At 37.4% G+C, this 17,181-nt stretch overlaps 1 protein-coding gene across 2 annotated transcripts in view; it reads left to right on the forward strand.

Moving 5' to 3' along the window:
- exoc4 (exocyst complex component 4) overlaps positions 1-12,749 on the forward strand; it is a 225,777-nt gene extending 213,028 nt beyond the window's left edge. For both annotated transcript variants that reach the window (XM_088645406.1, XM_088645407.1), the window contains exon 18: positions 11,536-12,749. In XM_088645406.1, the coding sequence (XP_088501532.1) occupies positions 11,536-11,773 (238 nt within the window). In that variant the 3' untranslated portion in view covers positions 11,774-12,749. The remainder of the gene's footprint in view (positions 1-11,535) is intronic.
- The last annotated feature ends 4,432 nt before the right edge of the window (positions 12,750-17,181 follow it).

Genomic DNA, 17,181 nt, shown 5'->3' on the forward strand with positions numbered 1-17,181 from the left:
CAATAGAAGGAATGTTATTGCTAATAAAAGGAGTTGTTTCTCAAGAACATTTTCTAGAATTAAATACCATGCACCCTTCACATAATACCTGAAAAAGGATGATACGAGGCACCTTATGTTGCATATCTAGCATTGCAAATTATGACTTTAGCTGTCCACTTGTGAAGCAGCTTGAATTCTTTCTTTGGAGCAGTATTCTTTTATTGGGTATTACAGTGCCTTGCGAAAGTATTCGGCCCCCTTGAACTTTTCAACCTTTTGCCACATTTCAGGCTTCAAACATAAAGATATAAATTTTTTATTTTATGTGAAGAATCACCAACAAGTGGGACACAATTGTGAAGTGGAACGAAATCTATTGGATTTTTTAAACTTTTTTAACTAATAAAAAAATGAAAAGTGGGGCGTGCAAAATTATTCGGCCCCTTTACTTTCAGTGCAGCAAACTCACTCCAGAAGTTCAGCGAGGATCTCTGAATGATCCAATGTTGTCCTAAATGACTGATGGTGATAAATAGAATCCACCTGTGTGTAATCAAGTCTCTGTATAAATGCACCTGCTCTGTGATAGTCTCAAGGTTCTGTTGAAAGCGCAGAGAGCATCATGAAGACCAAGGAACACACCAGGCAGGTCCGTAATACTGTTGTGGAGAAGTTTAAAGCCGGATTTGGATACAAAAAGATTTCCCATGCTTCAAACATCCCAAGGAGCACTGTGCAAGCGATCATCTTGAAAAGGAAGGAGTATCAGACCACAGCAAATCTACCAAGACCTGGCCGTCCCTCTAAACTTTCAACTCAGACAAGGAGAAGACTGATCAGAGATGCAGCCAAGAGGCCCATGATCACTCTGGATGAACTGCAGAGAACTACAGCTGAGGTGGGAGAGTCTGTCCATAGGACAACAATCAGTCTTACACTGCACAAATCTGGCCTTTATGGAAGAGTGGCAAGAAGAAAGCCATTTCTCAAAGATATCCATAAAAAGTCTCGTCTAAAGTTTGCCACAAGCCACCTGGGAGACACCCCAAACATGTGGAAGAAGGTGCTCTGGTCAGATGAAACCAAAATTGTACTTTTTGGCCACAATGCAAAACGATATGTTTGGCGTGAAAGCAACACAGCTCATCACCCTCAACACACCATCCCCACTGTCAAACATGGTGGTGGCAGCATCATGGTTTGGGCCTGCTTTTCTTCAGCAGGGACAGGGAAGATGGTTAAAATTGAGGGGAAGATGGATGCAGCCAAATACAGGACCATTCTGGATGAAAACCTGTTGGAGTCTGCAAAAGACCTGAAACTGGGACGGAGATTTATCTTCCAACAAGACAATGATCCCAAACATACAGCAAAATCTACAAAGGAATGGTTCACAAATAAACGTATCCAGGTGTTTGAATGGCCAAGTCAAAGTCCAGACCTGAATCCAATCGAGAATCTGTGGAAAGAGCTGAAAACTGCTGTTCACAAACGCTCTCCATCCAACCTCACTGAGCTCGAGCTGTTTTGCAAGGAAGAATGGGCAAGAATTTCAGTCTCTCGATGTGCAAAACTGATAGAGACATACCCCAAGCGACTTGCAGCTGTAATCGCAGCAAAAGGTGGCTCTACAAAGTATTAACGCAAGGGGGCCGAATAATTTTGCACACTCCACTTTTCATTTTTTTATTAGTTAAAAAAGTTTCAAAAATCCAATAGATTTCGTTCCACTTCACAATTGTGTCCCACTTGTTGGTGATTCTTCACATAAAATAAAAAATGTATATCTTTATGTTTGAAGCCTGAAATGTGGCAAAAGGTTGAAAAGTTCAAGGGGGCCGAATACTTTCGCAAGGCACTGTATATGCCTTCTTCCCAAAGCATCTAGTAGTAGCAAGAGTTTCTCCAGTTAGTTTGAGAAATCCTGGCTTTTCTTTTCATTGGGGTTTATAGTAGTAGTACCACACAATGCTTCAATCATGGCCCCTGAAAAAGCACTATTTATTAGAACTAATGACATGCTTGAATAGAAATCTTTTCAAAACTGGTTTCACAATGGAATAGTTTTTAAAAGTCTTTTTATATTCCTGTTATATTTTCATATTGTGAAGCTAACTAAAAGGATAACAGAAATGGCAGATAGGTTCACTTTTCCTAAAAAAAGTATATATTAGCCATTCACTACAGTGTCCCACTTAAACAACATCTAATGGAAGTCGACTTTCTTTTCTAATGCATGAGTAAACCAGTGAAGATTCATATTCCCTTCTACAAACTGTTGTGTTCTTCTAGAGCATTTTTTTAATCAAAGCAACAGTGTTCACATTGATTTTTTACCTTGTGCAATGTTTCAGAAATCAATCTCATGGACTTCCAAATGTATGCGGCAAAGTATCTTATAAGGAGTGATCTTACTCCTTCAACAGTGCATTTCATACAACTATAAGAGATCTGTTTACGAGTCCAGTAGCAGTGGATTGGTATTGACAGCTACCAACACCATAGAATATTCCACAGAAATGCAACAATGTAGACTACTGGCTATTGACCTATCAAACTTGCAGTGCTTTGCCGATCTATTCTCATAAGTTTCTGAATATCACAATGCCATTGTAATAGTATATTTTTGAATATTTTGTGCAGGCCATAAATTGTTTTATAGCTTCAGGCACTCACTTGTATGAGTGAAATGGTAAGGGCATTTGAAAACACATTAATAAGCTATAATGGAAGACTGCCTGTGACCAAATGTCACTATGTCTGCTTGTCATAATGTTATTTGTTGTTGTAGATGAAACGAAGAATAAATGTGTGTCCTTAAGTCATTAAAAACTAAACTATAAATCCAAAGTCAGTCAACACCATAAAGGTTGTGCACATAATGCTAGAATTGTAAATTGGAATGTGTCGGAAACGGGGAGACTTGTTGTCAACTCTATGCTCTACGCTGCTGGAAAATTTTGATTTTTTTCAGATTCATTAATGAGCTTTCCAGTGTGAGAGCTCACTCACTGTTGTTTGAATCGCATCTGTTAAAACTTAAAATGCAACAGAGAAGTTGGGACTCTGCCCTCTGGACCAGACGTTTTACACCTGTGCCTCAGTATACAGTGCAGTAGTGACACGAGACACTGCTATCAACTGATCCCACTTGTTCATGATGGGAGGGGTATGAGCACTGGTGTCCTGGCTAAATTCCATTATGGTTTTGAACTATCTGCCCTCCATAAATTTCTCTCCTAATTCCACTGGCGAAACAGTTTCTCAATTCTCCACCTGGTCTGCTGGGGCATAATGTCTGCCAGACATCACTGTTAGTACTGCACTTCAGTAGTGCATGAAGGGAGTCTCTTCATACTGTATATGTGAAGTATTTTGAGATGCTTTGGGATGAAGAGCACCATAGACATTTAAGCAATTACTATTGTAATTGAGTTTCAGTTAGTCAGATTAATTTAACCTTTGCTTCTATAGTATGACATCTTACGGTCTGTGTCACTTCTGTGCTGTTGCTCTTAAATGCTCCAGATTAGGGATTTTTATCAGTGGACCCCTGTGGTTCCCCAGAGACTGTTCAGAGGGTCCTGGAAAACAAAGGAAATTTGTATTTCCAATTCCAGGGGCGTGGAAAATGAGTGTTCTCATGCTGGATCTTGATGCAAGAGTACTTGCAGTGAATGTGTAGACTTTTTGTTTAGTTTTAAATTAATTGTAGCAGAGTTTCTAAGAACTGTAAATGGCAAAATGCAAACCAAAATCTAAAGGAGGTTAAGAAGCTCTGGTACTTAACTGAGATGGATTCAATCGGAGCATGTAGGATACATACCCTATTTAGATATAGATAAAATCACTTAAACGTAGTATTGAAGTACATACTAAAATAATGGTCTGGACTGTATCTCCAATGTGTAATAATCTTGCTGTTGTTACAGAAATGAAACCATTTATATTTGGGTACTGCAAAGAATAAGGCATCAAGCAATTAAGACTCTTTTTTGACAAAACATATATATATATTTTTAGTTCAAGAGAAATATAATCTTTTACAGTGCCTTGCAAAAATTCCCCTCTGCCCTTCCAGTGATGTTCCATGTTGTGGAATTCCTAAATGGTGTGTACATACAGTAGTTTGTTTTTCATGACAGCCTGAACACTTTTAATGGGGGAAACAAGTTAAATGTCAGCAAACACTGCAAAGAAAACTAAAAATATTATGTGCTAGACTATGTGTCTAGCTGAGAGGTGATGAAAACCAAAAGCATGCTACATTTATGTATTGTATATTTTATACTGTATACTCACCAAAAAGAGGAGTACCTACCAAAATCCAAAAGCATGAGGAAGGTTACAAATGAGAGGAAGACATTTGGCCCATCTATTAGGTAGCTGTGTCAGCATGCGTAGGAACAGGTAAAAGGTTCATTCCATGATAAACTGTAAAAAAAAAACACTATGTTTGGGTTGTGGAGACTTCTTCTGAGAGTTTCTTACATTTCAGAGGGGAATGAACCTTTAACTATTCCTTATTTGGCCAGCCAAGCCCATTTGTTAGTAGTTAATTGATCCGAAAATCTCATCCAGCTGTTTCTTGAAAGAAGCCAGGGTCTCAGCTTTTATAAGAAGGCTGGGTAGCTTGTTCCACACTCCCACCAATCTCTGATAAAGAAGGGCTTCCTGTTCTCAATTATAAAAACAGTTCCACATAGCTTCCACTATGTATGTCGTTTTCAGTGTTTTGAAATAACCTTAAGCATACCTCCTGTAAATAAATTTGCACTATCATCTTTAATTCAGCTAGATGCAGCCCAGTTAATGTGATACGAAATTCTACATAGAATGTACAGTATTATACAGTACATAGAATGACTGCTCATAAAGAGCCTGACTGATGCAGGAATCTGTCAGCACTGCACATCAAGCTGTTAAGCAGGTACAGTATATCCATGGGTTTTGACACTGTCCTCCAGAATATGAATTTTGAGAAAGTGTACAAGTAAACTACAGTATCTCTTATCTTGGGCTGCACTATTCCCGTATCTCCAGGCCTCGGCTTAATTGCATTTGTTGATTCCCAATTCCATGCCCTCAACTACTACTTCTCTCTCTTCCTGGAAAGAAAAAGGATTCTATTGAATTGCAAAATGTATCCCTAACTCAACGGCTGAATCTAGTAACAGATCCTGTCACTTCGGAAAAGCTTCCAGCAGCACTTTGGGATGTGTTTTGCCCCTCAAACTGAAATACTGCCAACACACTCTGCCCTCCAGACTTTCTTTCATAACTCCACTGAAATAGGAACAAAAACATAATTTAACATAGATTTACTGATGAGATCATTTGCCCTGCTGAATAAGGCCAGAACTGTCATCCTGTCATCTTAATAGCAGTACACAGAGCAAAGTCATGCTTGAAGGGGTTTGAGCGGGGAACTGCGTCAGTGTGCAGGCCACAAAGGTGCGAGCAGAGCTTAATTCCATTCTGAGAAGCAGAAAGAAACATTAGGTTATGGCTATTGAGCCGTCTTCAGGTGACATTTACATTTATTCACACCCCTACAGTTAGTGTTTTGTAAATCCTCCCCTGGCAGGGATTACACTGACATACACAAGGATCTAGTACTTCCCGTTGAGGATTTTTGATCAGTCCTGATTATTGATCGTGGTTATGATCTAATGTCTATTTTTGGCTGAGAATCAGCTCCTTGGGAGAGGGAATTGGGATTTTGGCCAAACTGTCCACGTGTTGCAGTTCATGATTCCTCTTCCAGGATTGGCATATACAAATCTACCCCAATACCTAATAGATGCTACACCTCCCACATAATTCACAATATTATGTTTTTGTTCCTATTTCACTGGGAGTGTGATTTTATTTGCAAGACGCTGGAACATCATACAGGTATTGCCGTATAATATCACAAAAAAAGCTAAACTAATTACATTTCACCCTCACACCAAATTATTAGTGCAACTATGGTCCAAAGGACAATGCAACTTGCCTTCCCTCATAAAATAAGAAAGATTAGATATGAGAGGAGCCCATTCAGCCCATCTGACACATTTGGTTGTTAATAGCTAATTGATCCAGTGGTGTGAAATCCTTGGATTCCAGTTCTGATCCCAAGGATAATCCGACATTCCCTTTTCTTTTTCGTTCGTTATTTCATACTTTAGCTGTACGTTATGCTCCTTCAATGGGGTATTGGTTTTTTTTCTTTAATATTTTTGTTTCTTCTGGGGTTCTTGACCCCTAGTAAAGGAAAAAAATAAATCAATTTTGATCAGAACTGTATTGCAGAATATGGTTCAAACAGGATATCCGAGTTCTTTCTTTTCTCTCCCTAATCGGTTAGTTACGAGGTTAAGTACCTGATGAAACAGATTACTCCCATATTTTGATATTTTCAGACTGCAACTAATGCCTTAATATCCAGTGTGTCTTTGCACATTAAATCTGCAAGAAAGGGCTCTGCTGGTAAATCGATGGCGAAAGCTGACAATTGATGAACGAGGGGGAACTATGGAGAGAGAAGATAAGAGTGCTCATTGCATTACTGCAGAGATTGAATATTCATGTTGTGCTCTGGAGTCATTGTCACTAAGATCATTTGAGCCCCCAGGGTGTACCTATCAATGGCTTTATCATAACCTCAGCCCCAGGAATATTGCTATTAAACAGAGCAGGCAAGTGTCTGAGGAAAGGGAGAGAAAGCAATAAAAAGCCGCATTGAGATTTCAAAAAGAGAGCAAAAAGAAAAGTTATCGATCTGCAGCAGGGATCTGTAATTCACTTATGCAAATCACTTTGGTTGGAAATGCTAATGAAGTTTGACTTTCGCCTTTCCATTCAATGACTGTTTTGACATAGAAACCAGTGTACAGTACATCAAAATAAAGTATGGCACAGAGAAGATAAGAATGGTAGAAGTGAAGTAAATCCTGTAATGCCTTTTTTCCCTCTCTTCATCATGATATGAATCTCCCTTCTCATTCTCCTAGAGCCGAGAGTAAAGCAATGTTTTGATAGCGGTATGAAATATCAAATGAAGAAACGGGTTCGGCTTCTGAGATCCGTGTTTCATTAAAGCGTATTGTTGAACATCTGGGCCAGAAGCCACTCATCTGATAGAGCCGCACAGCTAATGTCAGGGAATGTACTGTAAATCAGGCTGATTTCAGTGTGTGTGATCTGAAACTCTGTCTACTAAGTCACATTAGGACCAGAAAAGTGGTGAGTATTAATGTAGCTGGAACTTCAGGTGGGAGCTTCTGAAATACAAATACAATTTTGAAATGCTATAGAAATAGACAATAAAAAATGTCACCACTTGTTGCGCCTGATTTAAACTAGAGCCCAGTGCCGTGACCCCCAGCCCTGGCCCTGGAGTACTGCCCGCTGATTTTCTTTCCAGCTGAGCCCTAGATCTCTACTACTAATTGATGGCTTAATGCAGCTTCTTGTTTTGTTAGACTTTTATTTTACGATTTTCTTTGATCAGTCCTGAGAGTCATATACAGTAATACAAACATCAAGGATACTGCTTCCAACACTTTCAGTATACAGATTTTGAAACCTCCTCTCCTTATCTTGCTTGTAGTTATTTCTGATCCAACAGCTCTTATTAGTTGACAAAGATATGATGAACGGGCACGGTGAGCATTTTTTGTTTGTCCATTGATAACATTTCAGGCAGAACACCTGAATGCAGACAGCTCAGAAACTGGTACAGGGTTAACAACAATTTCAAATCCCATTTGACCTTTTAAGAGCTACAGTAAAAGCAAATTAACAAACATGCAAAAAAAACAATTAATTGCCAGCTGTTAATTTTTGTACATTTTAGGTGTTTAAGAAAGAGAACAATTGTTTTTGCTGTATTGGAGAGGTCTTCTTACTACAACATTTTAATAATTTTTAGTTGTAGTACAATGTATGCAAATAAAATGCTTTCAAGGTACAGTAAGTAGTAACTATCTTCTCAAAATTATTTCTTAATGGGGTTTCCTCTGTAAGGCAATTGCAGCTGTTCAGATTTCAGGCACAAACAATCTAAGTTGTCTTGGTTCTGTTATCACTTGTAACTACTTTGACATTTTTTATTTGAAAAGATTTCCAGTGTTTTTACATCAGCCTAGTGCATTCACTAACTAATATGTTGTTAAACATTTGCGACAGAGGCAAAGTTAAAATGGATTTTACATTGGACAAGTTCAAAATTAGGGTATGTGAATTGTCAATGTTGTACTTTATCGCTACATTCATTTCCTTTTCTCTTTGGTAAGCCTCATAAATTTGCTTAATATTCTTTGTATACAGACTTGCAGTGCACAGGCTAATTAGAATTTAATGGTATACAGCGAATATTTGCAGGTGTTCACAGGATCTATCAATTGAGTTCTAGTGCTTTTGTTGATGTGTGGAGCCTTGCTTTTCATTATCTTCCTTTAATAAAGATCAGAGAGATTGAAGAGTTTATAAGTACACGTTTTAATCTTATTAACATCTCTACTGTTCTGAAATATTTTAAAAGCCTGTCATAATAAAGATGTTAGTGTAGTGTCTTAAAAGTAAAATAGTCTCGGCAGCTGGCCTGATTTCATTGTTTCTGTTTCCTTGAGCTCTGTACTCTGGTTTGCAATGATAAAATGGGACTTTGGAACAAATATGTCATTCATGGCCGAGTGTACAACGTGACTGAGAAACACATTGTCTGATATTTTTCTTTGTTTCCTTTTCTTTTTGTTTGCCGTATTCATAACCATACATTTACTTAAAACTTGTTTGAGCCATCTACTTCTTAATTTTGAAGATGTGCATTGTGCCTAGAAACTCTCAATGAGAGTTCCCTTTAGTGCTGCAATTTGCTTTTTTTATGACAGTACTTATTTCTTTATTTCTTTAAGACTTTCTGTGTGCACAAAATTAATTTTAAAATCTTGCATACACTCAAGCTGCAAGTATACTTAGATAGTTACTGAACAAGTCTGATTAACAAGTGCGCCTTTTAGTTCTCCTGTGTGTATCATAGTAAAACTCTAATTGTCTTTTGTATTGTAATCGTTTACATTATTTGGTATATTTGTTGTACCTTGAATTTCTGAATGCTACAGTATATACTGTAATTTATCATTATGCTAAATATTTATGTTTAGCAACAGTATGTGATTATAAAATATACAAAGCTTGCAATGGGTGTCCACTTTATACTCTTTTGTATTGTGTTTTAAATATAAGTTGCATATGATAAAGACGCCAGCTAAATTAGTAAACAGTAATAATTTAAAAATGGATAAAAATAGATTTCAGCTAGAAGTTCAGTTAGAAGAACTTATCATCTGCAACTGTTGTTATGAAGGGAGAGTAGTATCAAAAACACTTTTCTCAAATGAATGTCCTTTTCCTTAAGTTATCTTTTGGTACAGTAAGTCAGACACAACAAAAACCCCTACAGAAAAGGGAGTATTTTAAAATCATAGCAATTCATAATTGGTATACAAGTTGGAAGATTCCATTATTTCCCCAAGGAAATGTTCCAATTGTGTGCATAATTTTAGAATACCCCTTTCGTCCTCAGTTTATAATCATTCCTTCCACAACTTTGTTTTAATTTTTTTTTTTACTTAAGGGATGTGGGATTTCTCAAATACAAAGGACATTTAGAAGAAAACTATTTATGATAGCAGGCAGGTTGAACAAAATAGGGGAGATCTATAAGTATTCAGTTTTCATATTTCATTATATGATAACATCACACGAATGGCACATCAGAATTTCAGCACATTTCCCTGTGGCATGTACAAGCACTAGTGACCCCTCATCAATATTAATAGACCCCTTGAAAGTGAAGAATTAAAAATTAACAGACCCTGCAGAGAGACATACTGTGTGTATGCAAATTGGCCATAACCAAGGGCAATGCTTGTCAAAAAAAAGTACAAATTAAACACATACACACGCAGGAATGTCTGTCTGCAGAAAAAAACTTTACATGACCTGTGTTTTGCAGTACAGGTTGTCCTTCCAACTATAGTGGAACCAAAAAAATATTTTTCAAATAGAAGCTCACAAATTTGAGAATTTGTATTAGAACGGAAGTCATTGTTATATTTAATTTTCAACAAAAAAAATTTTTTCAATAGTAGAAGATGTTATTGAGTATATGCTTTGATTGAATTTCGCTTTCTTTTACTCAATTGAATCTATTCAATTGTGTCCAATTTAGTGGACACTAAATAGACCACTAGAGATGCTGAATTGTTAAAAAGTTAGAATTATTTATACTTTTTACTTTAGTTCTCAGGTGGATCCAAAACAGTGTTTACCAACCAGTATTAAATAATGATGTACTGTTATTATTAATTGACACTGTAATACTAGTGTATTTATCCATGAAAATCAGATTAAAGGATCACTGAGCTGTAATGACAAACTACGTTTGGGGAAAAATGCCGTCCAATTAGGGGTTTGGAGTACTCTAAGACAACTGATGTAAGTGCAGAATTCTTATGGTTAAAGATGGATAACTTGATAAGATACATTTCTCAAATTGTAACATTTCCATCATAAACATCACCAATATTTAAGTGAGATGTGTTGATGGGGATTGTGGTGTTTTTGGAAACTTATTAAATTGCTTTCCATATCTCATGCAATTACTTTTAGTTTCCTTTGCTGCTGCAATATAAAACACCAATAAAGAAGAATTGGATAGCAATTAAGGCAGAGCAGATAATACCCCAACATTCAGGTGAACTGTCTTATTAGCTTATTCTGTATTCATTGCTATTGTATATGTCTCTTAGAAAATGGTTCGGCAAGCACTTCTAATATGTAAGCTATTTAGTCTATGTCTGTGTTTTCAGGGATAAGTCCCATGTGCATGAGCGTTTCCAAATACTAGATGCCAGTAACAGCTTTTATGTATCTTTCCAAAAATGGATCCTTATGTCCGAAAGAAAAAGTCAGGTTCTTTTGATCAAATCAACATGATGGCGTACAAACCTTAACAGTTAAGATACTTGGATTAAGATGCCAGTTTTTATGAAATAGAGCACATAAGATTTTTCTTTTACCTTTCCCACTGCCGAAGGAACTGAAATAAAGCAGATGTTAAGAGTACCTATCAGGATTGTAAAGATTTCATAGCAAAGTGTTTTGATGATGGAGACATAATCCTTTCTGAGCAGATAAAGTAAAAAGAATTCAGTTGCCTTCAATCAGAAGAGTATTTGAAATGAGGGAAATTGACCCCTCTTCCAGTAAGTATAATAAAAGGTGTAATAACCTTGGTTGGCAAAAGGAAATCAGAAGCATTAAGTTTCAGTTCTGCAATTTATGTCTTTCTGGGACACATGGTGCTGTTGAGTATACAATTGAAATATAGAAAAGAAAACTAAGAACTTTGAAACGGTTAGACCACATTTCAGGTTTTATACTATTCCATGTTTTGTTTCTGTGGAGTTTTTTCTTGATAGTATAGCACCGGACTGACAACTGTACTGCCAGTTCTGTACCGATGCACCGCTAAATGCGTTACTGTTGGTGTTCCTGCAGGCAGTACTACGAGATGCTGTACAACACAGCTGATGAACTGCTGAACCTGGTGGTGGACCAAGGGGTAAAATACACCGAGCTGGAGTACATCAATGCACTGAGCCTCCTCCATCGCAGCCAGACGGGTGTGGGAGACCAGACTGTGCAGAATATGAGGCTACAGCGCCTGAAGGAGATCATCTGTGAGCAGGCCGCCATTAAACAGGCTACCAAGGACAAGAAAATAACCACAGTGTAATTCCTTTCTCTCCAGCAGCTGTTGTCTTTCAGTACATATCATTGCATTAACCACTAAGGAAAATGACTGTACTTATAACTATTCATGCAAATAGTTAAGATCATGGTGTTGCAATATGTAAGAGTCCAGGAGAATAATGTGTTCCTCTTAAGTATGTCTTTTCTTAAACATTTATGGGCACCTGTATAAAAACATATCTGTGTGAAACAAGATGTTCAAGTTTATTTAGCTCAACTCATCTTCAGGAAACACTACATGGTTTTAGGATATTTCATTCATTTTAATAGAATCCCAGCCCACACTTCAAAATAATTAAAATCACTTTTAATATTGCGTCCAGTAGTTCTTCTAAAGAGTGACTTATGCCCAAAATAAAAAATGAAAGATCATATAGTGTAGATAATCATTGGAAAATAAAAAAATCGTTCCTACTATACCTACTTAAAAGGCATTTTCTCCTGGAGTTTAACTTAAAAGCACTGGAAACTTGTTTATTTTTTTTTCTTTTACTGTTTATCATGGTTGTGCCTGATCTTGAAGTAGGCAGTTTAATTTCACACATTTTGGCAAATCTACATCATGTCCTGCTTTATCAAAAAAAAAAGGTAAACGATGAATCCTAGTACTATAAATGACTAACATTATTATAAGGGATGGAAAGCCAGATGGATAAAAAAGGAATTTCTTTTGTCTGGTAAAATAATGAACCGTGCACCTGAAATTGTAAATAAGTGTGTTTTCAAAAAATAGTTCTAAAATGTCTCTCTATCTTTTCTTTTCAAAACTTGTTCTCTGTTCCCACATATTTAGTTCCTTAAAAATGTTTAGAGTAATAGTGTTTGAAATAAATTCCTTTCTTTATGAAATAGAGACTGGCAGTGTCACTTTGCCATGCAGTTCTTAAAAAGCATACATTCAGGTGTATCGTTATTACGTGCAGTTTGAAATCAATAAAGCTGTGTTGCTGGTATTGGAATTGGCGTGTCCTGGTCTTTTATTTTTGCAATATGTACAGCAGATGATAGTTTAAAAACACAGTGACAATTTAGTCAATAATTCTAGGTAATATTTTTTTTCTGTCAATCCAGAAGTGTGTTCCCCTGAGACTTACTTGAGTTTGCTGACCAGTGCTGTTTTGCTAATGGGGCTTGTAGAGACAAAAGATTGAACATGAAGAGGCTGTCTTGGACAGAGGTGTATAATGGGTGTGTTTGTATCATAGAGATTCAAGAAATCACATTCAAGCATAGTTCTGCATAAATTGAAAATATGTTTGTTATGACAGCCCCCGGAGAGCCAAGCAGATATGATTGAGTTAAAACCCTTCAGTGTTGGGTGCCCCTTTCTATACAGTACATTAAACTGTGCACAACCTTCTGTTCTTACCATATACAGAACAGAATTTCATATGAGGATACTGTATATTTGGAGAGCACTGAAAAACAGCATTGAAAACTACATGCAATTGATATATCTGGATGCTAAAATGCTAGATACTGTCTTGTAATGTCCAGCTGTTTAAAATGTCGCACATGCATCAGGGGCTGTGGTCAGATTAAATTCAAAAATATTTTCACTGCCCCAGAATTACATTAAATGGGTCACTTTTTAAACATGAAGGAAAATCTAATAAATTATATCTATATTATACAATATTTTTATCGTAGTGTGTATTTATTTTAGTTTGTGTGTTAAACTGATGAAAGACATACCTTTTGATCACATTGTTTGCCATTTACGTATTCACGTAAAGTTACTAACAGTCAAACTTTTATGATTCAGAACCTTTCCCTTGAATTTCCCTTTGGGATCAATAAAGTCTTGTTTTACTAGAAGAAAAAAAAAGACTGATTTAAAATGAAATCTGAATGATGATACCCAGTAAAGACTATTCACTAGGTTTAGCTTTGCTAAAGGGCATACAAACAAGTTTCATACACATTTATAATTTTGCTTTATACTTCTAGCCATTATTCCTGTGAACAGGAATTCCTATGAAAGGAATAAGTCACACTGAACATGGGAACTTGTGTTTGGAAGTTATTTCTATTCATTCGTAAAAACAGATTTCAGGTTACAAATGAGACAACTCTTTGGCCCAACTTGCCTGTTTGGGGGTTTGTAGTTCATTTATCCAAGGATCTTATCCAGCTGTTTCTTCTAAGAATCGGCTTCAGCAGCATGGCTGGCTTGTTCCATACTCACACAGTTCACCCAGATACCCAAAGCACAGCAAAATACAATGTTTGCAAGTTACAGTACTTGAAATATGTAAAACGTTTTTCAGTGTAAAACGTCAGACAGATTGTGTAGTGGAATGTGAAGTTGTTTCCTTTTCTTCATTCTATAGGGTAAATTCTCTCAGCTGGTTAAACACTGAATATCACATGGACATCAGTAACTACTAATACTGCTGTTCAGTATTATAGTGGGTAAGACAGAAGTCTATGCATTCTGAAGAATAACTTGCGTTCCATAATATTCAAGATTTACTTTCATAGGGCAATCTTTAAAGTTCATGTTTTTTACTGCTTCTTTGTTCAAATCTATCATTCTTTTTTAATTTGCTAAATAGCGATAGAATACTTTATACAGTGTTGTGTGACTTAAAGTAGTATTGCCACAATACTACTTTAAGTTTTAGTTGACTGCCTCTTTTGTTATTCACGCACATTTCAGAAAATATACGTGGCTCTCGAAATGCTGTGTACTAACACCAGCATGAAGCGTGTGGAAAATCGCCTTTTCAGGTTGGCCAACTGTTGCCCTTTGCACATGAAAACACTTTGATACTCGGACGTCAGTTGAAAGGGCCAAGAACAGTGGCTTTACTAAGGTTAGCAACCAAAGTGGCAAAGAAAAGATAAACCGCACCAGCAAAACCAACGCCTATAGACAACACAGGCTGCTAACATTCTGGTGTACTGGCAATGCCCTGACAGACAGACACTAAACTGATGTGACCATAACATAAATACCACTGAGGGGGGCATGCAAACTCCATACAGAACATTCCCTGTAGGAATAAAACTCAGGGCCTAAGAGCTATGAGGCAAAATTGTGTCACACCACCATTCATGATAGATTAAAAGCTATCATAGACAAAACCTCCATTTCCTACCTTTTGTGAATATAATGTTTTTCAGATGGAGAGAAGCTGTCTTGAGAGATGTACTTTTTGGTCAACCTGATTGGTGACAACCCTTTTTTGCCTTAGTAATGTGTGTGTTGGCACTGTGAACATTGAATTTCTTCTGTTAAAGATGTTAATCATAATCTACATCATAATATATACAGTACATAATGAATAACCGATAGGCAAACTACTGTAAAAATAAGCAACACACAAAAAATATACAGTATGTACACATGATGTTTACACCTATTTTTCCAATTCGATTGCACACTGGAACAGATGGTAGTCTAACCCCGTTTCATTTACAGTTAATACAGTCCTAAGGTTTGCACCTAATAGTAAAGCTAACTTCTAATGAAGCACTGAAAATAGTTTGAAAAACATGCAAAAATATTTTTTTTCCTTATCATTGTGAAGTACAAAACATGTTTCAAATGCAATTCAGCACATTCTTGTTCTGATCCGGTCCCTGCCAGATAGAGACTGGGCTGCATGAATGGCGAGCCGAGCTGCAGGAGCTGGTACCGGAATTCTGGGAAGGCCAGGTTTACCTTCGTTTCTGAGACGGGTGTGCTGATGAGGAGAGTCCGGCTCAATGTGAATTAAAGAGGAGGAAAAAAACAATTCCCTGCCTAGTCAGTGCCCTAGCGGCAATGAAGCAAGACAGTAGCGCTTCAATTCAAGCGTTAGCTCAACGATCGGAGCACTAAACAGGAATTGATTGATAAGGACTGAGGGTGCACCTGCATTTGTGCCAGGGGCCTCTTGATCTGCACTCAGACGCTCTACCGCTCTGCTATCGCTTATCTTATCGTATGTTTTTTATTGAAAATAAACTTTATTGGACAATACACATTAATCTTACGATGAGTGTATACTCTAACAAAACATAAAATCTCTACTAATTTATATAAAAAAAAGTTCTTAAAAGGTGATCGTCCTTGTTTAATCCAATTACTGTGCCTGCACCTTATCTGATCTAAAGTAAGGAGCTCACCTGGCAGTTTTGGATGCGGTGAGTCCCCGTGCGAATGGGTTGGTCCTTAGGGGCCAAACCGGGACGCTGACAGCTGCCTGCCCGGGTGTAACTGAGGACCAGGGAGGTCAGTGAAAAAAGGCAACAATGCTAACTGCTGTGCCACCCTTGACGGTATAGCCCAATACGCCCTTACTGTACAAAAGTAGTATATTCTTATTAAAATAGTACAAGATATACAGTAATAATAATTATTATTAATAATAACAACTATTATTATTGCTATTCCTTACACATACGTATACGTATATGGGCGGAGTGGTGGCTCTGTGGCTAAGGATCTGTGCCTGTGACTGGAAGGTTGCTGGTTTGTATCCCATGGCTGGCAGAGGAATCCTACTCCGTTGGGCCCCTGAGCAAGGCCCTCAACCCCAACTTCTCCAGGGGCGCCGTACAATGGCAAATCCCTGCGCTCTGACCCCAAGCTTCTCTCCCTGTCTGTCTGTCTGTGTCTCCTTGGAGAAAAAAGCTGGGGTATGCGAAAAGACGAATTCCTAATGCAAGAACTTGTATAGGGCTAATAAAGAAACATTATATTTGTGTATATAATAACTTTACTACTTAAGATCGCAACGTAATCACCTTGTGCGATTTAATTAGCATATAGGGCATTGTTTATTTAAATAGATCATATTTTTAATACGCTACATGATTTTGCATATTAAGTGACATACTGTATGTATATATATGTTTGTATAAGCCGGGTCTTTTCGTCGACGAAACCTAATATTTCTGTAGTTGTTATTTCCGTAGGGAATAAAATTAGCTTCGCCGTTTCATTGAATAAACCTGTCAAAGAACGCCAGAACTCTCATGGATTTAACTGGGGTTAATATTACTGCATTCTGAAGCCCCGTACAAACACACAATGCTGCCAACACTGAATATTCACTGGATTACTTTTACCTTGTGCTTCCCCGCAGTTGCGTTCAGGATGAAGACTTTTATTAAACATAAAACGAATAACGAATAAAAATAAAATATATTGCACTGCTGTAGCAGTACTCTAAATCCATAAACATGGCCAGCAGCCATATCACCCTGCAACTCACAGCAGCTACTCACTGAAGCTCTGCAGATTTGAGCCTGGCCAGTACCTGGATGGGAGACCTCCTGGGGAAAAACTAAAGTTGCTGCTGGAAGAGGTGTTAGTGGGGCCAGCAGGGGGCGCTCACCCTGCGGTCCATGTGGGTCCTAATGCCCCAGTATAGTGACGGGGACACTATACTGTAAAAA

Source organism: Lepisosteus platostomus, chromosome 9 (genome assembly GCF_059453375.1).
Source record: "Lepisosteus platostomus isolate fLepPlt1 chromosome 9, fLepPlt1.hap1, whole genome shotgun sequence".
In the NCBI taxonomy this organism is placed as follows: domain Eukaryota; kingdom Metazoa; phylum Chordata; class Actinopteri; order Semionotiformes; family Lepisosteidae; genus Lepisosteus; species Lepisosteus platostomus.